The following is a 21,471-nucleotide window of genomic DNA, read 5'->3' on the forward strand; positions in this document are numbered from 1 at the left end:
GCGCCAGAAAGGGGCCTGGGTGCGTATCTGAGTAATGGTTCCAATTCTACCCTTTCCACTGCCGCTTTTTCACTACCGCTTTTTCACTGCCGCTTTTTCACTGCTGCTTTTTCACTGCCGCTTTTTCACTGCCGCTTTTTCACTGCAGCTTTATGTGCATCCCTGATTGGGGGGATAAAATTGACGCTCCCAGTTTTGCTCCCACATAACAAGAACTACATATTTTATGTCTTATCATGTGCGAACTTCAAATTGTGTTATTCGTGCATAAGTACACATGTACACATATAGACACATATGTATATATTTTCCCACATCAGCTTACCTCATACACCAATTAAAAATATTTTTCAAATTTTTACTTATAACCCGATAATGTTAAAGGAATAACAAAAAAGGACAAGAATTTTATTTTAAATTTCCGCTAACAAAATGGTAAAAAAAAAAATGGGGTTGATTGCTTTTTCATCATGGAAAATCAGGAATAGAGAAAAACACTACAAAGATGTATAACTAAAAAAAAAAAATAAATAAATAATGTGTTTACATGTAATATATATTATACCCATAAGTAGTCATCCATTTATTAACACAACTGCAACACCATCCACCCTCCTTTTTTTTTTTTTTAAGCACCGCTTTTACTTGTGCGAACACATGAATAAATACTTAAATGCAGCAGCTGTTAATTTTCTTTCACTGAAACGTGGTATTTATATCTCATCAACACAGGGAGGAATAATAATGACATAAAAATGAAAATTATAAATGTTAAAAAAAAAAAAAAAAAAAATGAACTATTTTTCAAGAAAACATTGATAACATAGGGGAAAAAAATATTTGCATGACAAAGCGGATTGAGTCAACCGGTGTCGCATTAAAACTTCTCGAGAATTTATTTCGAACCATGGCTAAAAAACGTTAGCATAAAAATTACCAAGTTAGCAAAAAATATCAAGTTAGAAAAAAATATCAAGTTACCCAAGAAACAAGAACAAATGTTGCTTTTTCTATCTCGGGCAATTTTTTTTTAAAAAATATGTTTACTTCTAAAATCATGCAAATGCGAAAGGATAAATAAAAAGGGGAAAATAACCATGTATTAGGAAGAAAAAAGTCTTGCATATAATATTATTATGCATGTGCAGCGTTAGTATAGTAGAGTAGTACCCCTCACGATCACATATGTGTGCAACATCAAGGGCTATCTCACATGAGCATAAATACAAAAACTGAGGAAACTACACAAATATACGCGATCATGAAAACACATTATTATATATACACATGCCACAACTTATTAGTAACCCTCCCCACATGTACATATGCATATACATGTATATATACATAGACCTGAATTAAAAAGCAACAACATTAAGTGAAAACACAAAATACTCTGCTCTCAGTAGAGGGAGAAAACAATTTCGGTACATTCATAGACTCCTCACAAACAATACCCAAATACTATCATCAAATTGTTTTTTTTTCTTAAACAGTTCCTAGAAACCAAGTTTTACTTTTGTTGAATAATTCTAGTCATGGAAAGCTAATAAATGGAAAGAACAATATTCATGTGGAATCGAATGGAATTATTTGCCCAGACGTAGCAGAGTTAAGAAGTTGTCAAAGGAGCCACTACTGAAGAAGGCACTAGCGAAAAAGCGTTTCATCCTGGTAATTAACCCCGAGAAGAATGGTCAGCCACAAGCGTATTGTCAAGAGGAAGAAGAGGAAAAACCTCTACGAACTGTACGTGAATATGCAGGAGGAGAAATTGAAATTGGTGTCAGATGAGTCGAGAGGGAATCTACATGATGGTTATGATGAACAACATCACGGTGTACCTTACGCAGATCATGAGCACATTATCCAATTGGAAAATGAAGTAAGAGCACGATTGGAAGAACAGTCTAATTTGTTGTCAATGAAGGGAATAGATAGAGTAGATATACAGCAGAAAAAAGGAAAGCATTCAATTATATGTATTCATTATATAAAAAATATGTGTATGAAAAATTTGTTTTGCAATTATTTACATCAACTTATTTATGCAAAAATTCCTACATGTAAAAATTTTGTGAAAAATAATTATTGTGCTGATAAAGTAAGAGGATCTTGTATGTTTCGACACACATTGGAAAATGCAAATACAACTACGTATAACGAAAATAAAGACGATTATTTGGATGATATTTTAAAATTTTTACATGAAAAAAATATATGTGTAAATTATTTATTAGGGTTTTGCAACTTAGGATATAATTGTAGAAAATCTCATAAAAGCAAAAGTAGAAAATTTATCAACATTATAAGTATTCTTCCAAAATTCTATTTGGATCATATATTAATTAATCATCCTTTGTATACCCCTCTCTATAGTAATCACAAAAATATAATCAATGATATGAACAAATTGAAGGATGCTCTAATTGTTTTAAGCGGAGAAAAATACCAGGAAAAGCAACTTCTTCCTATTAGTAGTAATAGTACACCATCTTATACCAACATTTCGAAAAAAGAACAGGACCCCACTGTCCAAACCAATGATTCTTTTGTGAACAAGACAGATATCTGCCACAGTAATAGTGATACACATCGCCACTACCCTGGAGGAGGAAGCGGTGTAGGAACAGACACCACTTTCAACACAACTTGCGTGAAAACTTGGAACCAAGAAAGTGACCAAATCGAGAAAGCAAACCATTATAAAAATTATTCCAAAGGAACAAATGTACATGGTAACAATAGACATAATGAAAAAGGGATTGGTAGTAACTTTAACCATAACAATAGCAATAGTCAGACAGATGGTGTGATGATGCAAATTGTTGATAATAATGCAACAATGGGACGAGATAATGAAAAGATATATCAATATAACAGAATGAGTGGTAATGAGGAAAAGTGGAATATAAACGGATTAGCAAATAGGAACCAAGAAAATATTATGAACAGCATCCCAAATGTATATGATCTGAACAATGAAATAATCGAAAGTGAAAAAATAAAAGTCTTTGTTATTAAGTGTAATCAAATTTCCCATTTGTATTTATCAATTTTATATGGTGTATGGGCTACAGGAAAAAATAATACGAGAAAATTTGTCAACTTATTTAAAGAAAATTATACAATTATTTTTCTATTCTCAGTAAATGAAAGTGGTGGTTTTCAAGGATATGCAAAAATGATAACTATGCCAATAAAAAATTTATATGAAAATTTATGGGGTCCTATAACTAAAAGATTAGGTGGAAATTTTCGTATTCAATGGATAAAAATTGCAAAAATTGATTTTGACATTTTTAAAAATATGGTTAACCCATATAATGATAATTTACCTTTAAAAAAAAGTAGAGACGGTACTGAATTACCTCTAAACTTGGCATCTATTATTTGTAATAAAATTCATCTTCTTCCAAATGAAGATTTCTTAGCTGGAACTATATATGAGTATAAACGAAGAATTAAGCACTCTTCTTTCTTCCAAAATTTACATAAACAAAATTTGCTAAATACCAATACCGTGCTGGATATGCGTATCTTCACCCTAAATCAGCAATCGGATTGTGAAAACATTACCTTCATTGACGGTATTGATCACAACATTACATGAAGAAGAAAATGAAGAAAAAGAAGAAAAAGAAGAAGAAGCTCCCATATCTTAACCAATAACCCAATGAAAGTCATAACATCAAACTGTTACTATAACACCGATGGGGGCATTTCACTCTAGCGGAGGACGAGGCCAGATGGAGATACAGAAAGAGAGAAAGAGCTTGATTTTGTATCCACTACAACCATTAAACTTTCCACCACACTGTTGTTGCGTTTAAAAGGCACTTACTGATATTTACATGGTGCAGCACTGTTATAAAGCATTAACATATAATGGCGTAAAAAAAAATTGTGGCCTTTGCAAAAAAAAAAAAAAAAAAAAAAAAAAAAAATAGAAATAAAAATAAAAATAAAAATAGCTCAATAAAACACCAGCAAAGACAAACGCGCGAACAAAAAAAAAAAAAAAACGGACTCAAGAGCAGTGGAGATCAAAAACGTGAATCACTTGATGCACATTTTGGTGCTGTATAGAGGGTGGTGGTGGTGGTGCATGCTTTAAAAATAACTCCCCTACCCCTGTGTTCATTGAACACTCCCTGAAAGTATTTTTTATTTTATTTTATTTTTTTTTTTCCACCAAACTTTAACGATATTCCCTCGCACTTTAACAAGTAACCGAGGGGACGGAAAAAATAGTATATCAATATAACCATCCCACGAAAACAAAAAAAAAAAAGGAATATTTCCCAACAGGTTTGCGCCTCCACACCATTATATGCATACAATTATGTATATTTCTAAATAGGGAAAAAATAAAATAAAGGTTTTCTCATCAAGTGAGTTGAACTCACACGTTCCGGAAACACAAGGGTAAATGTATACATACATATATATGTGTACATATGTATGTATGTATATATATATATATATATATATATATATATTTATACGAATACGCGTACGAATGCATGTACATGCGAATTCCCCAAGGTGATAGATAGCGAATATACATGAAGCCATGAGAACGAAGCCCCTGAGATTCCTACTAATTTTAAATAGGTGATATTACTCATTCCATGAGGGGAAAAAGTTTATTTATTTATTTTTTTTTTTTTTGCTTTTCCCATTTTGCGCTTTAAATTTTTTTCTTTTCTTTTTTTTTTTTTCAACCAAGCTTATGGCATCGTAAAAAGTATATGTTGGCATGTAGTTATGCTTTTTTACGATTCTGTGTATAGCAAAAACGCGCGTTCCCATTTTATCACATTATTTGAATTTTATGCATATTTCTATGCTTTAAATTTTCTATCTTTAAATTATAAAAAAAAAAAAAAAAAAAAAAAAAAAAAAAACTTAAATGTAACTTCTAACCCTTATCCATAAAAATAAAATATATATATATATAAAAATATGCTTAAATACATGCATTTTCATTTTTTTTTTTTTGTTGTCCTCCTTAACTTGTCCTTAAAATTAACAAGATGCTTTAGTTTTTATCACAACTTTGAAAATACAAGTGCCTCAACAAATTTAAAGAAAAAACCAAGTATGGTTTATGATCTTATAGTTATTGGAGGTGGAAGTGGAGGCATGGCCGCCGCTAGGAGGGCAGCAAAGTTAGTTTATCAACAGGATAATGCATGAACTTGTAGCGGTTCATATAAATAAAAAGAGGGAAAAAAAAAAAAAAAAAAAAATACCCCCAAAAGGGTTGTCCAGGAGTGAATTATATAACTCTTTCATCTCGCATCCCCTTTATATATACCAAAGGAAACAAATAAGTGTGCATATGTATATATGCATAACAACATACATTTATATGAATCCAAATTCACACAACTGCAGGAACAAGGCGAAGGTTGCTCTTGTGGAAAAGTCATACCTAGGAGGTACATGTGTGAATGTTGGTTGTGTACCAAAAAAGGTATAAAGAGAGAAAGAACAAAAAAAGAGAAGATATATAACTTCTCTCTCCTCCTCACTCCTATGCAGATGTAAACACCAATATAGACATGTGTTCTTATTCGTGTTTATAGAAGAGGGGAGAAGCCCTCGTGCATTTTTTTTTTTTTTTTTTTTTTTTTTTCCATGCTATCCCATAATTTTACTCATGTTAAAATTGGGGGCGTCGTGGTGATGGTTGTACAGTATATAAAGATCTAACTAAATGAGTGAGTATTTATTTTTGTCTTCCCTTTTCCCTCCCTTTTTGGTTTCATCCTTCACTTTGGTTCAGCTTCTACCCATCTGTCTTTTTATGCACATCTTATCCTTTTATTTTTCCTGCCCCTTTACCTGAACCCACTAGATAATGTTCAACGCCGCCTCGATTCACGACATTTTGGAAAATTCAAGACATTACGGATTCGATACTCAATTTTCTTTCAATTTACCACTTCTAGTGGAGAGAAGAGATAAATACATTCGGAGACTAAACGACATATATAGAAACAATTTAAAAAAAGACAATGTGGAATTATTCGAAGGAAAAGCCAGTTTGTTAAGTGAAAACAAAGTGTTAATAAAGAAGGAGAACATTTCATGTAAACACGAAGAAAAAACAGATGAAGTGATTGAAGGCAGAAACATTCTCATAGCAGTTGGTAACAAACCAATATTTCCACAAGTGAAAGGGATCGAAAATACAATTTCAAGTGATGATTTTTTTAAAATAAAAGAATCCAAAAGAATAGGTATTGTGGGAAGTGGGTACATAGCAGTTGAATTGATAAATGTTATTAAAAGGCTAGGAATCGAGTCTTACATATTTGCAAGAGGAAATAGATTATTAAGGAAATTTGACGAATCAGTTATAAATGAATTAGAAAATGATATGAAAAAAAATAATATAAATATTATTACTCATGCAAATGTAGAAGAAATAGAAAAGGTAAAAGAAAAAAATTTGACAATATATTTATCAGATGGAAGGAAATATGAACATTTCGATTACGTCATATATTGTGTTGGAAGATCACCAAATACAGAGGATTTAAATTTAGAAAAATTAAACATAAAGACAAAAAATGATTACATACTTGTTGATGATAATCAAAGAACTAATGTGAAAAATATTTATGCTGTTGGGGATTGTTGCATTGTTAAAAAAAATCAAGAAATTGAAGATTTACATTTATTAAAATTATACAATGAAGAACCATATTTAAATAAAAAAGAAAATATAACTGGAGATATATATTTCAATGTTCAACTTACTCCTGTTGCCATTAATGCTGGAAGGTTACTAGCAGATAGACTTTTTCTAAACAAATCAAGAAAAACAAATTATAAACTCATCCCAACAGTTATATTTTCACATCCTCCAATTGGAACAATCGGTCTTTCTGAACAAGAAGCAATTGAAACTTATGGAAAAGAAAATGTAAAAATATATGAATCCAAATTTACAAATCTATTCTTCTCAGTTTATGACATCGATCCAGCCCAGAAAGAAAAAACATACCTCAAGTTAGTATGTGTTGGTAAAGAAGAATTAATTAAAGGTTTACATATAATTGGATTGAATGCCGATGAAATTATTCAAGGATTTGCAGTTGCATTAAAGATGAATGCAACGAAAAAAGATTTTGATGAAACAATACCAATACATCCCACAGCTGCAGAGGAATTCGTCACTATACACCCTTGGATGAAATGACCAAGTCTCAGAACTTTTTTTAACTTATTACCCTCCAGCACACAAATGTATTCCCTTTTTTTTCGAAAATGTTTAATTGTTTTTGTTTATCCTACTGCTTTTGCATGAAACACCTTTTTATATGTATCACATATTAGTGCGTATATATCCCTCTTGACAGACAATCAATTTTGTCAACATTCGAGAGGAGAGGGGTACACGACTAAGAGCAAGAGATCCTTCTGTTCATCGTAATAAATGGACAAGGAACACACATACACGAGCAAAATTTAGTTTTTTTATTTTTTTTTTTTTTTTTTTTTCACCAACAGATAAAATGTCATAAAAAAAAGTAATGCAGAAAAAAAGGTGAAAGAGAAAAAATAAGCTTAAATGAAACAAAAAAACATAAGAAATTTATTGCACCTAAATGTTGTGCATGATAACATTGTTTGTGTGGAGGGCCGATCGCCCAATTTAAGCTTTAACCCCCCTTCCTACATCAAATATATATATATATATATATATATATATAAAGAGAGAGAGATGCATAATGAAACGTATACGAATTTTTTTTTTTTTTTTTTTTTCCCAAATAAACTTTTCCACATTTTTTTTCGTTAAATCGATTAAAAAAAAAAACAAAATCGGATAAAGTCCCTTGGGAGAACACTCAACAATGCGTTGCCAAGTGGCGTCACAAGTTGTTCCCCCATAAGTACGTACTTATTTATATACTCATTTCTATATGTCAGTTTTAGACTTAAAAAAAATTTCCTAAATTTTTTTTTTTTTCTTTTTTTTTTTTTGTTGGGGGTTTTCCTATTTGTTCAAGGTACAGGGGTAAAAAATAATTTATCAAAAAGGTTCGTATGCAGTGTGTGTGCAAGATAAAAAAAAAAAAAAAAAAAAAAAAAAGCATACATATACACATACATGTAGATGTAAACGTATATGAATGTACATGTATATACATTTAGTACGTAGCAAAAATACACATGCAGAATCGTACTAGTTTGCATATGAAAAGTGATTATGTCCCTTGCATAATCGCTACACCTCCGTTTGTGTTTTCAGGTTAGGCTCAGTGTCTATTACATTTCTAGGGTAATGACAAATAGATGTTATTTTATTTTAATTTGTTTTAGTTTAATTTGTTTTATTTTAAATTGTTCTAATTTATTTTATTATTTTATTATTTTATTTTATTTATTTTTTTTTTTTCATGGTTTTGCATTTTTGTAGTACAAGTACGATTTTGCAATGGCGTGACTACACAAATTGTTAATATTATCGTTGAGTAAGTTATTGCTCATGGTTAGCACATAAGGAAATAATAAAGACGGTTGGGGGATGCTTTTAAATATGTTTTGCATATTGACATCTTCTTCGTTTGTTTCTTGATTATCATGTTCAATTTTATTTTTTTCCTTTTCCAACTTTTTCTTTTCTTGGTAAATTTTCTGCGTTTGCAATTGTTTAAATACATCCTTCTTGTATTTAATCATTTTATCTTGTTCTGTTTTCAACAATTCTAAAGATTTGCACGTGTCGTGAATATAATTTTCCAATGTGTCTACTTCCAGTGCATTTAAATAATCCGTGCTGGAGGTAAAATTTTTATTTTTGTTCTTAAGTACTTTTAAAAATAATGAGTTTATTATGGAATTTTTAATACGAATGGGAATTCTTTGTAAAATTGATTTACTGTTCAATCCTTTCTTTTTCAATTCCACATTTAGGATATCATTAAATTGGTTAAACGTTGCATTTTTAATTTGGTTCTTAATTTCAAATACTACATCTACATCTATTTTATATGCTGAGAAAATTAGTTTTCCATACTTTTCACCAAAACATAAAACGAAAGAATTTTTGTTAATTAAGGAGCATAGCAAGAGAGTGGCAAGAACTTCTTTCTTCTTTATATCACAAAGGTTGATGTAAAATCCAAAGGAAGTCGTTTCGAAATTCAATTCTGCCATAATGTTTACGTAATCATCATAGTAACTGTTAACTTCACTTATATATTTTTCTCCTTCTTCTTCATACTTATTTTTATTAAAATATAAAACTAAATTATTTAACAATTCGTTATATCTTTGCTTTGGTATTTGATACTTGTCCGATATCTTCGATATTTTATCAATACATATATCTTCAATATTACATACACAAAATGATTGGTTAATTTCAACAATGTTTAATTTTTTAGAATCATTTTTTTTGTTCTTCTTTTTATCTTTTCCACTGTTTTTGTCATCTTTTCTTTTTTTTTTCATTTTTTTATCATCATTATCGCCATCATCATCATCATCTTCATCGTCATCGTAATCTTCATCGTCGTCTTCATCATCATCTTCTTCATCTTCTGCATCATAATCTGCTTCATTTTTATTTTTATTATTTATTCCATTATCTTCATCATCTTGGTTGTTATTTCCTTTTCCCTTTTTTTTTTTTTTTTTTTTTTTTTTACTTTCTTCATTATTTTTAATATAATAACCTAACAATTCTCCTCTCAAATCTTTATTCTTCGCAATCTGACTAATAACAACACTGTTTAGTACAATTTCAAAATCGTCTCCCTCAGTTGAACTATCACTATCTATGTCTTTTTCTTCTTTTGCATTTTCGATTTTCTCCTTCAGCTGTTCCAATTTTTCCTGTTCTGCTTCTTTTTTTTCTTTGGCCTCTACTTGGGCCCTCATATGAGGTGGTACATACTTCATTTTGACCTTTTTATATACACTTCTAGGTCTCTATTCCTTGGGTATGTATAGATGTCCTTACTTATCCCTTTTTTTTTGTTCTCGTGGGTTTTGCACAAAAGGGTTCTACACCGCTTTTCTAAGAGGAGGGAAATAATTTCTCAGTAAAATGCCTCTCTAACGTACTAATATTTTCAATATGTACGAATCAATAAGGTATGTAAACAACCTATGGACAATTGCAAGTTGAACTTTTATGCATGTGCAAATACATACACCTTTATGAGGCGATGTAACTTCTTCTGTTCTTCCTCGAAACAAAAGGGGAGGTACCCGTGTTATCTCACTACTTAACAAAATTGAAAAGCAAAAAAGTGGAAGGGCAAAAAAGTGGAAGGGCAAAAAGTGGAAGGGCAAAAAAGTGGAAGGGCAAAAAAGTGGAAGGGCAAAAAAGTGGAAGGGCAAAAAAGTGGAAGGGCAAAAAAGTGGAAGGGCAAAAAAATGGAAAGGCAAAAAAAAAAGAAAATGAACAAAATTAAGGCAGGGTATGAAAGTAAAACAAATTCTTAATTTTTAGAACTCAAAAAAAAATAAAATAAAATAAAATAATGAATTACATGGGGGTTGCTAATTTAATTTCAGATGAATTCTAACTATATGAAACGCTTCAGACTAATGATAACATAAACTTATAGTAATGCAAAAATATGAATTTAAAAAAAAAAAGTATATTATTAGAGGGTGTAAGGGCTGGTGAAGATTGTGAGTGATGTTTCTCTTCTATGAACCTCTTTGGCTATACGTTATGTTAACGCTCTTCAGGTTTTTGGATTATTAATTTAACGTGTACTAAAATGGATGTATATGTGCAAATATGTATATGTATGAGTAAGTATCTAGGTATAAAATACACGCACATGGAAAAACAATACATGTGGAGAAAATGGTCTCATTTTCCGATGTTAGGGTTAATAACACAATATATTCAATGATGGTAAATATACATTTTGGTAAAAAAAAAAAAAAAAAAAAAAAAAAAATTTATAATGTACTTTATATAAGAGTATCACATAGTTACTCCTTCATTTTATGCATTTATGTAAGTATATAAACTTGGTAAGTACATATATTCCTCTGCTTCTTTTTTTTTTTTTTTTTTTCTGTTTTGATCCAAAGTTTTATGGGTTACTTTGTAAAAGCATTAAAAATGTGCTTGAAATGAATGTGCCTTTATGATTTTTTTTTTTTTTTTTTTTCCCTTAGGTTATTTTATGCGATATGGCATTTTAAATATATATATGTAATACATGTATGTATATTATATGAATACATAAATGTTGGTGGAGAGAAAAAACAATGTGAAAAATAAATATCAAAAGGGATTGGTTGAAACGACAAAAATGGGTAGGTCACTGATGGGAGGACGAAGCATATACAATGCCATGCATAGATAACAGAGTAATTAAAAAAAAGGGGAAAAAAAAAAAAAAAAAATTTGCAACGTGTGAATAATACATATATATATACATATATGTAGTGGGGGAATACCTGTATTTGACGAATTGGGCAAATCTTGCACGGATTGGTGGAAGAAAAAAAGAAGCATGAGATAAGGCAAATAAACAGGGAAATATAAATATTTATAAGACGAGAAATAAAGGCAGACGTAAGCGAAATGCTATAGTGCAAAAAGGCGCCACTCAAAGAGACTTTCTTTATTTTGTTTCTTTTTATTCTTTGTTTTTTTTTTTTTTTTTTTGTTTTTTTTATTCTTTGTTTTGTTTTTCCTATCTCCTCTTTTTAACTGTACTATTGATTAATCCGTTTTTGTAGTAGGGAAGGAGTAAAAAATATAGTCAGCTGATTTTCCCCACACTCTTCTACTCATTACTTTTAGAGTTTACCTCTTTTACACCTGTAGTTATTTTGTGGTGCAGAAAAAAAAAAAAAAAATTGTATCACGAAATCTGTGGAAGCAAGAAAAAGGAAAAAGTGCACACATACGAATTGTATACATGTAAAATAAATAATTGTCCGCTCCACACTAAGAAAAAACTGTTTGCGTGTATGCACATATTTTATAATAAAAGCATATATGTGAGAGAATGAATTTTTTTTATTTTTCTCCATGTATATGGTATATGAATATGCATATGCATGCTTTTTTTTTTTTTTTTTTTTTTTTTTTTTTTTTTTTTTGTTTTATTGTTTTTTTATAAAAAATTCTTCCCTCTTTTGTTTATATATCGAGTTGTGGGGATTCTACATTTGACCTTTTCCAAGCATTCAAAAATGGTCAATATATGTTTTTTTTCTTTTTTTATTTTCCAATCGTGAAATAAGCGCAGCACGTTGGAGTGGGATGCGTTGTAAAAAATATAAAATAAAAATGGTAAAAATTTTTAAAATTGAAAAATTCTAAAAAATGTAAAACTCTAAAAATTGCACAAGTTGCAAAAAATGCAAAATCGTAAAAAGGGTAAAAAGTAAAATAACCAATTAGATGAAGGTAAATAATTAATTTGACTTCGGGATATGATTAATTTATAGAATACGAAATCTTCCTAATTTTTTTTTTTTTTTTCTTTTCTTTCTTCTTCTCTAAGTGTGCGATTTGACATCGCCCCACACTCTCCTTCTTCGTTTTTTTGCCAATTTAACAACGGCCGAGGTCATTCAACTCAAACTGACACCATCACGTTCTTCGAATTTATTACTAATGGAACAATCGACAGGTATTACATAACCTTATGCAAAACACATTTGCAAACCCACGCGACATCGACAACTCGAGTGGCATATGTATCAATCAAAATACACACACATGCGCCTTGCACAAATGTGTTGTATATCATTTGTCACGTGCTACTGATATTACTGCTATTATTACTACCTCCATTGCTACCCCTATTATTACTACGCTATTGCCTATACCGCCATTCGTTTGGACCCTTTCATAGAATCATATCCAGAGGATACATCGAGAAGGAACAGTGAAAAGGCTCCTTCGTCAAAGAATGGGTATGTCCGAAGGATCCGTAAATTTAGTTATCATGTCAGTTAAGAGACATGATATGTCGACTGTTTAACATTTTTTTCCTTTTTTCTTTTTTTCCTCGCCTGGGGTCTCCCATTTTGACAAATCCGTTCACGCATGCCCTTTTTTAAAAAAATGCCAGAAACAACGATAACAATGTGGAGGAATTGAAAAAAAAAATTAAAGATTTGGAATTGCAACTAGAATATGAAATAAATCGACACGACAACGAGATTAAAGAAAAGTAATAAAAAAAAGGAAAAAATATTGCCCATGTGCATGACAGAATTAATGAGGAGACACAAGAAAAAGAACACATTTTTTTTCGTTTTTTTTTTTTTTTTTTTTTTTCTACCCATTCGAATGCGTGTATATATATTCTCACTTGTGCATATGGTTTGCACAAACATGATGTCGAAATAGCTTCTTAATGCTATGGCCGGAGTTTTTTTTTTTTTCTTTTTTTTTTTTTTTTTTCTGATTAAATGTGTATCAGAACAGATTAATCCGAGGGGGAGGAAGAGAGTACAACTCTTCTTTGAACTTATTTCTTTCGATTTCTTTCCTTTTTTTTTCTTTTTTTTTTGATGAAACCACCTGGGAAAACCCTTTATGCAGAGAGGAATGCATAAGAACGCTTGAAGAAAAAGTGAACGCGCTAGAGAATTCGAAAAGGGAGTCCGAAGAAAAAGATGAAGCGATATTAAGTATGAGTGAGCAGCTACTCATACTGTCAAACAAACACGATGTTTTGGTAAAAGAATCCAAGTTGCAAGAAGAAGAATTGAAACATTTAAAAAATAAGAAAAAGTATCGAAATGACAAAACTAATGAATTTATAATAACGTTGAAAAAACAAAATGATGATTTTAAAAAAGAAATAGAAAATTTAACTGACAAATATGCTAACTTATTTAAGGAAAATACTGACCTTAAGTGTTCGTCGAAATTGATTCAAGCACAGTTGGAGGACACACAAAAAAATTTGGAACTCGTTAAGAAACACAGCATGGAGGTAAGTCTGAAAAAGGACCATTTCGATGTGGCAGCAATGTGGATGGTGTTTTTTTTCGTTTTTTTTTTTTTTTACTTTTTTTTTCCTTGTTCGGTTTATCCCTTTCATTTTATTCATAGCAAAGCACAATTTCTCTTCCCCGTAACGATTGTTTTTATCCGCCCGGGTTGTCATTTTTGTCTTTCTCCATTTTTTGCTCCTCCCCTTTTGCATCACAAAGCACATGTTCATTTGTCTTCCCCCTCTACGCTTCATGAACAAACGCATGCTTTTCAGGATTTCGATGAGAAGAGCGCAATTAAAATTCTAAACCTTGGAACCGTTAGAAACATTTTTTTTTTTTCATGTGCAAATGCGTCTACATTTTGCTCATCAGTTTGTGTTTCAACTGTTTCCAACTTAAACATCATCTCGTTTTTGCAAAATCTACATTTCATTTACCGAATAATCTTTCTTCATTTGGATCGTTGTCTCGATAATGTGTGTGTTGCAAAATTTTATGAACAAATGAACTATCATGAAGATCCTTCACCACCTTGCTTCTACAACCATTTCTACCACCACTTCACCCTGCTTCAGGAATTAGTTCATAAGAGGAATTCTAATAAAGGTAACATTTCTTATTTCCCATTTTAACACTAAAATGAATTTTTATTTCGCCCATTTGCTAATTTCTTTTTGCAGATTTTAACGAGGATAATGGGTTCAAAATGGAGATGGAGTATAAAGATATGATAATAAAAAAATTGCTACGAAATAGAATGATTATGGAAATGACTAAAATGGATAGAAAAAATTGTGATGATAACTATAAGGAGAATGGCAATACAAGTGGAAAAGGATGTCAAAAGGAAGAAGAATTAAAAAAGAATGATTCAATTAATCACAATGGGGAACAGCTTATCACTTATGAAGTATGTCCATTTGAAAGAAATGAGGAATATAATTATTTCTTTCTTATCTAAATGTTGTATTATTACACATGTATGCACATAACGTACACTTGTGTAATCTCCACATATATACATATATCCCTTCATTTTGCAAAGAAAAAATTGGAGGAACTATACCAAAAATGTATAGATTCACAAATCGATAACGATAAGTTGAAGGTTGGGTCAAAATAAAATGAAAAAACTATTTCTAATGGCAGACCCAATGGAGAAAAAATAATCATGATCATCCTCAGTGTAAATCCTAAACAAAAATAGCTACTACATATGTTACACCCCCCCCCCCCCCCCCCCCACACACACACACCTTTAAAAAAAAAAAAAAAAAAAACTTCCCTATATTTTACATATTTTTCTAAATCTGTTACAATGCACACACACGTATTATCCCTTTCATAGAAAAAAATTAAAACATTGAATGATCATATTAATGACCTTAAAAAGGAAAATACGGATTTGATGGGAATAATCGTAAGTCATCTTTGCACTTAAATACTTCCTACACCATCTGTGTGTAGTGAAAAAAATAAATATAAAATAAATGTTCATGTATCTTCTTCCTCTTCCTAACATTATGCAGAATTTTATTTTTAATTTTTCTTATATTGTCTCTCTTTTCTACTCGTTTCACATGCTTCCAGGATACCTTGAAGGAATACATAAGTAAAGCCCACCGGGAGGACGTGAATGTTCAACAGTAAGTTTTTTCATTCCATTGATATGCAAAAAAAAAAAAAAAAAAAAAAAAAATTTTCATGCATATGTATATATAAGAACAAAAAAATATATAGGCATATAATGACATGTTAACAAAAAGGTGAAAAAAGTTATGTCTTTCCATACAACCGATATGATGTATTTAAAATGAACAACCACGACCACCACTACCCTCTATTTTACCAAAAATCTTCAGATTCGATGACCTGATAAACAACCTGCTTAAAGAAAACTCAACCTTAAATAATGAATTGTCAAAGCAAAAAAGGAAGTAATAAAATCATTCGAGGGGGGAAAAAAAAAAACACACACACACACAAACTAGAGCAAAGCAAAACAAAACATAACAAAATAAATAGTTTCATTGGAAACAAGTGATTTTACTTCCACAGTGAACACACCCATTCGTGTATTTTATTCTTTGACATTTTACGTAAATTATCCATGAATTCACCTTTGCATGTTGATGCATGTTCTACAACCATACTCTCCATCACAACCACTGGATTATATATCCATTTTTTGGGGCGTGGGTGGGGGTGGATCCCTGAACATCCCCTTTCAATTTTGCTTAGGAACATGGCGGACACCTATTTCTTCAATAAGGAACTGCAACTAATACAAAGTGACAAATTGAAAATTATCGAAAAATTTGATGAATCTCATGTTATGAACTTCCCACATTTATATGAACCATTGACCGTAACTCTTAATGAATCACAACATGAGTATCTTAACAAAACGAATGGGAATCGTGAAACAGCACAAGATCACACACAGGTTAAAAAACCAATTATAAATAAGGATGAAAAAGAGACTGCGAAAATTTCCCATTTGGTGAAGTCCAACCAGACAATAATCACTGATGAGTTGGTTCATACCTACATGGAGGATTATATGAAAAATGTTCAAAACAAAAATTGACTTAAATGTCACACGGATAACACTAATTCTGGACAATGTCACATCGGAGGACACACGGAGATATGTCTTCACATGATAAATGTGTTAAACGATGGAATAACTTAACAGAAATAGAAATGGAAAGGGATTAATACCACTACCCATTCCTCTAATTTTATATAATACCACATTGAGTCATGCAGATAATATGTGCTTAAGTACCCAGAGAAGATAAGGTTTTATAAAAATGATGAAGCTTTACCCATGAAAATTATTTTTTTTTTCTTTTTCTGCTTCGTTTTATTTTTATTTATTTTTTTTTTTTTTTTTTTTTTTTTTTTTTTTTTTTTTTTTTTTTTTATTATCCTTTTCCGGTCATTTTATTTTGTCTTTCACTATGCTTGCTTTATTTTGTCCCATTTTGCCTGACTTTTAATGCACATGGATGTATTTTTACCCATGTATTAATTATATGTGTTTATTTATTCATTTATATATTTATTCGTTTATTTATTTTTATTTTTTTTTTGTGTATTTATGTGCCGCCGAGCTTTTTGTGCACGCATATAAGTTAACTTTATTACATTTTGTTTTTCCCTTTTTTATTTGTAAAACTTTGCACCTCGCTTTTTGCGGGTAAGACAAAAAATTTCTCCCTAAATTTATGAACAACTCGGAGAGATATAAAAGTGTGAATTTGTTTTTACAACCCCATTAAAGATCTCTCATTGTGTCCATACTTTATTTTTTTGGGGGGTGGGGTGTACACTACGCTTATATCATGCACACGAACACGAACCTATCTTATCGGCTTGACTTAAACTTTTCATTTTAAAAGCCTAATTTGAAAACAAATATCAATACAGCAAAATACACATTTTTGTAGCCGAAAATCCTACTCATACGAGCAAGGTAATATAAAGTATTGATCATTGCAGCTTATTAATCATTCGTAAATTTAAATTGGGTCTACTTTGTATCCACATAAGTCAAACGTAAGTGAATAAAATTGATTATCACGAATGTTTAAGAAGCCTCATGTTTAAGAAGCCTCATGTTTAAGAAGCCTCACGTGTAAGAAACCCCATATGAATGTAGAAAGAACATACACAATTGGGAGGATTCTCCTGCACAGACATAAAACCAATATTGGTGAATTCCCCAGAAGAACATGGACTTAGAGATAGTGGAAGAAAAAATAAAAAAACTTGAAGAAGAGATTCAGAAATTTGGAGATCGGGAGCTATGCAAAATAGAAAGAGTAAAAAATGATATAGAACTACTAGATATACACGTAAAAGAATTGAAGAAGAAAAGAATAAACAAACAATTGGTGAATGCTAATAAATCACTTGAACAGAAAATATTGCAAAAAAAACAGAATTGCAACAATAAACGAAAATATGTAAAGGGTATAAAAAGAGACATGCTTTTTGAATTGAAATTGTTAAAAGAAGAAAAAAAAAAAAATGACAGGTTATTACATAAACATTTTAATTTTCATTTCGTAAAGGAATTTACAAATCAAGTTAAACAAACATTTTTAGTTTTAAATGTACAAAGAGAATTCTTATTTAAGTCCATATTTGAAAAAATAAACAAAATTAAGAATAAATCGATTACATATTTTCATAAATTTTTAAGTATACAAAAAGAAATTGATTTATTATTCAAATCGATAAGTAATAATGCCTTAACTGATCTATTCGTTCTGTCAAAAAATTCTTTATTTTTTCAAAAACAAGTGGTCAATATTTTCCAACGATTTTATCAACAATTAGAAACTTCTTTAACTGGCTTGTGATTCACTTATTTTATGAACATTCTTCACACGAACTTTGACAGTTGTAATGTGCATTTTTTTTATTTAATATTGCTTTAATTTTGTTATGGGGAACTAATCCTAAAACGTAATCAGTCAAGGTCCAAGTGCAGATGCCCTAAACTGGTAACTTATACAATGGCAGATTAAAAAGTTGTATCAACTTTTTTTTTTTTTTTTTTTTTTTTTTTCTAAATTTTAAGTATTTTTTTTTATCATAAAAGTATATGGTACGTGTTTTCCTTAAAGGAACACCTCTCTTCTGAACAGCAGCAAATGTTATACTACATTTGAGAAAAGTACACCTTAGGTGGGTTTAAGCAATTTACAGCTATGAATAACTGTGAATATAATTAGTGCTACCTACACGATTAGACGTCACTTAAATAAAAGGGTACTACAATAACAATGTTTATTTTTTTATATATTCTTCTTTTTTTTTTTTTTTTTTTTTTTTTTTTCTACACATGTGTAAAAATGTATCTCGTATTCGCTAAAACAAACGTCCTTTGTGATGCTATATTTCCAGTTTTCATATTATTTAAAAAAAGAGACCATTTTTTTATATGTTTGCATAGTGCATGTGGATGAAACGTCTGGATTTCCTTCTCATCATTTTTCATGTCGAGTGTGGAAAATGAGAAAAGGCATAGCTCAGTGTATTGCACGGGTTTACAACGCATTCGTTTATAGCGCGAAAAAAAACAGAACAAAAAAAAATATATGCATGTACATGCATGTATATATGTGTTCTCCCCTTGGGGTAATAACATAAAAATGTGTAAAAATTGATAAAAGGAGTTTTGCTCAAATTAGGTGTGACAAATCATCTTGTAAATTTTTCCTTCTAAGGTATATAGTTATGTAAATTTTTTTTTTTTTTTCTTTTGTTGTTGTGCCATGTGTATTAATACGCGAAAGAGAGGTTTCCATTTTTTAATCTACTTTTAATTTTTTTTTTTTTTTTTTTTTCAAATCGGGAGAAAATTGTATAATTGTAGTTTTCTTCTCGTTGGTGCTATTAATTTTTATTTTATTTATTTTTTTATTCAAGAAGTAGAAACGAATACGTTTAGGTATATGTAGCAAAAACACGAATAAGTAAAAATATACCTTCCCCTCCCCTCCATTTGAAAGGTTCAAAAAAGATATAGATATGTATTTATATATATATATATATATGCAACTAAAGGAATAAGGAGATTTGTGCACTTGTGGTGGATTATTTACTCCTAGGGGGTGGGTAAAAAAAAGTTCAAGTGCAACGAATAAAAAAGTTTTTGTTTGAGGCAGCACATTTGGGAAAAAACTCTAGCTCCATAGGGTCTATATCTCTTTTTCTGCTATTCATTAAAATTAACATAAAAATTTTTTTTTCTTTTTTCTTGCTTTTTTGCCTCCATTATTTCATTTTTTTCTCCAAAGAAAAAAAAAAAGGAAAAGGAAAGGAAAAGAAAGAAAAGAAATTGGGAAGGCAACGCGCATATATTATTATTCTGCATGTAATTATATTTATTGACCACTCTTGACATATTCTTAAACTTCCGCCTAGGTGACTGACTGACATAAGAAAAAAAAAAAAAAAAAAAAAAAAAAAAAAAAAAAAAAAAAAAAAAAAAAAAAAAAAAAAAAACTTCGTGTGTAATTTAGTGCTCCAATTAAGATTTGCGCAAAAAATGCATTTTTAAATTTTCAAAAAAAAATAGAACTTCTGGCCTGATTAAAATTGACGTATTTTATTAGTATACATTTTTTGTTTTTTTATCACCTCCTCATATTATACCAAAAAATAACTCTACAAAGAAAAGAAATTTTCCAATTTTTTTTTTTTTTTTTTTAAATGTATATGTTATATATATATATATATATATATATATATATGTATATATATATATATATATGCATAAAAAATAACAAAAAGGCGGCGAAAGGAAAAGCCAAAAAAAGCAGAGCAAATAATAATAGCGTACCAAAAAAAAAAAAACCAGTAATCAATTGGAAAACAAGTGGCAAATAATCGACAAATAGTCGGCGGAACAATGGGGCAAAAATAAAATCATAAAACAAAGCAAAAAATATTGCATATGCATTTGCATTTACATAAATCTGTGCAATGCATATACGCATTTTTAACATTTCCAACATTGTCGTCATTCCAAACACTTCCATAATTGTCGTCATTCCAAACACTTCCAACATTGTCGTCATTCCAAACACTTCCAACATTGTCATCATTCCAAACACTTCCAAAATTGTCGTCATTCCAAACACTTCCAAAATTGTCGTCATTCCAAACACTTCCAAAATTGTCGTCATTCCAAACACTTCCAAAATTGCCGGCATTCCAAACACTTCCAACATTTTCAACTGCATGAACAATTTAGCCCCAATTTTTGCATTTTTGAAAAAGCGTAAGAACATGTTTGATAATGCACAAGAAGGAGAGAAAAATATATATATGCCCTTAGGCACTTTTGTTTTAAACCAACATTTTTTATACCAATTCCTTATTTAAGTAGAAACATGTACGTACACCGTTTAAGCACCCTTTTTGTATGTCATGCCCGCCTCTTACACAGATACACCTCTCATTGCATACTCTTCGTGCATATACCTTGATTATTTGTGCACGTGGCTAAATTCGTACGTTCCCATTCTTTGGGCACGTAAGTTTGGAAACGGCCAATTATTGCTATACAACTTCAAAAAATCATTCTTTTTTGAATCACAGAAGGGCAATGGTGTGTGTCACCACAGGGAACCCACTTATCCGAATGATGAAAACTCAGATAGCTATAACAAGAGTAATAGCCACCTGAATTTATTTTTTTTTTTTTTTTTTTTTTTTTTTATGATTTGTTAATTAAAATCGCACATTTTAAAACCAACTCCAATATCATTATTCTTACATAATCGTTTTGGGAAGGTTGATATTTTTCTAGCATTAAGGAAAACGTGGAGAAGATAATATTCCAAAGTGCACCAAGTATAGAATCACTATATATTTAGACCATTTGAGTAGACATATATATATGAAGACGTGTAGGAAGAACACATTAAACATCCACGATTATGCGTAGAAAAATACATATGCCAGACGAACACTTGTATACATTAC

The 21,471-nt window shown here is 30.3% G+C and overlaps 5 protein-coding genes across 5 annotated transcripts; 4 read left to right on the forward strand and 1 right to left on the reverse strand.

Annotated features, from left to right (window-relative positions):
• Positions 1–1,693: 1,693 nt before the first annotated feature.
• On the forward strand, positions 1,694–3,613 carry PGO_132940 (YTH domain-containing protein; the record flags this gene model as incomplete). Its single annotated transcript, XM_028689810.1, has 1 exon — positions 1,694–3,613. One exon carries the CDS (start codon positions 1,694–1,696, stop codon positions 3,611–3,613), a length of 1,920 nt encoding a protein of 639 aa, XP_028545611.1.
• A 1,355-nt stretch (positions 3,614–4,968) lies between these two features.
• Positions 4,969–7,216, forward strand: PGO_132950 (glutathione reductase; the record flags this gene model as incomplete). Its single annotated transcript, XM_028689811.1, has 3 exons — positions 4,969–5,174; positions 5,404–5,482; positions 5,867–7,216. 3 exons carry the CDS (start codon positions 4,969–4,971, stop codon positions 7,214–7,216), a joined length of 1,635 nt encoding a protein of 544 aa, XP_028545612.1.
• Positions 7,217–8,418: 1,202 nt separating this feature from the next.
• On the reverse strand, positions 8,419–9,927 carry PGO_132960 (conserved Plasmodium protein, unknown function; the record flags this gene model as incomplete). The annotated part of the gene is made up of 1 exon (XM_028689812.1): positions 8,419–9,927. One exon carries the CDS (start codon positions 9,925–9,927, stop codon positions 8,419–8,421), a length of 1,509 nt encoding a protein of 502 aa, XP_028545613.1.
• Positions 9,928–12,745: 2,818 nt separating this feature from the next.
• PGO_132970 (hypothetical protein, conserved) lies at positions 12,746–16,552 on the forward strand (the record flags this gene model as incomplete). Its single annotated transcript, XM_028689813.1, has 12 exons — positions 12,746–12,763; positions 12,881–12,931; positions 13,108–13,187; positions 13,562–13,958; positions 14,235–14,279; positions 14,538–14,568; positions 14,643–14,872; positions 15,008–15,070; positions 15,311–15,382; positions 15,553–15,608; positions 15,825–15,899; positions 16,204–16,552. 12 exons carry the CDS (start codon positions 12,746–12,748, stop codon positions 16,550–16,552), a joined length of 1,467 nt encoding a protein of 488 aa, XP_028545614.1.
• Positions 16,553–17,702: 1,150 nt separating this feature from the next.
• Positions 17,703–18,335, forward strand: PGO_132980 (hypothetical protein, conserved; the record flags this gene model as incomplete). Its single annotated transcript, XM_028689814.1, has 1 exon — positions 17,703–18,335. One exon carries the CDS (start codon positions 17,703–17,705, stop codon positions 18,333–18,335), a length of 633 nt encoding a protein of 210 aa, XP_028545615.1.
• Positions 18,336–21,471: the final 3,136 nt, after the last annotated feature.

Source organism: Plasmodium gonderi, assembly GCF_002157705.1.
Source record: "Plasmodium gonderi DNA, contig: Chr13, whole genome shotgun sequence".
Lineage (NCBI taxonomy): Eukaryota > Apicomplexa > Aconoidasida > Haemosporida > Plasmodiidae > Plasmodium > Plasmodium gonderi.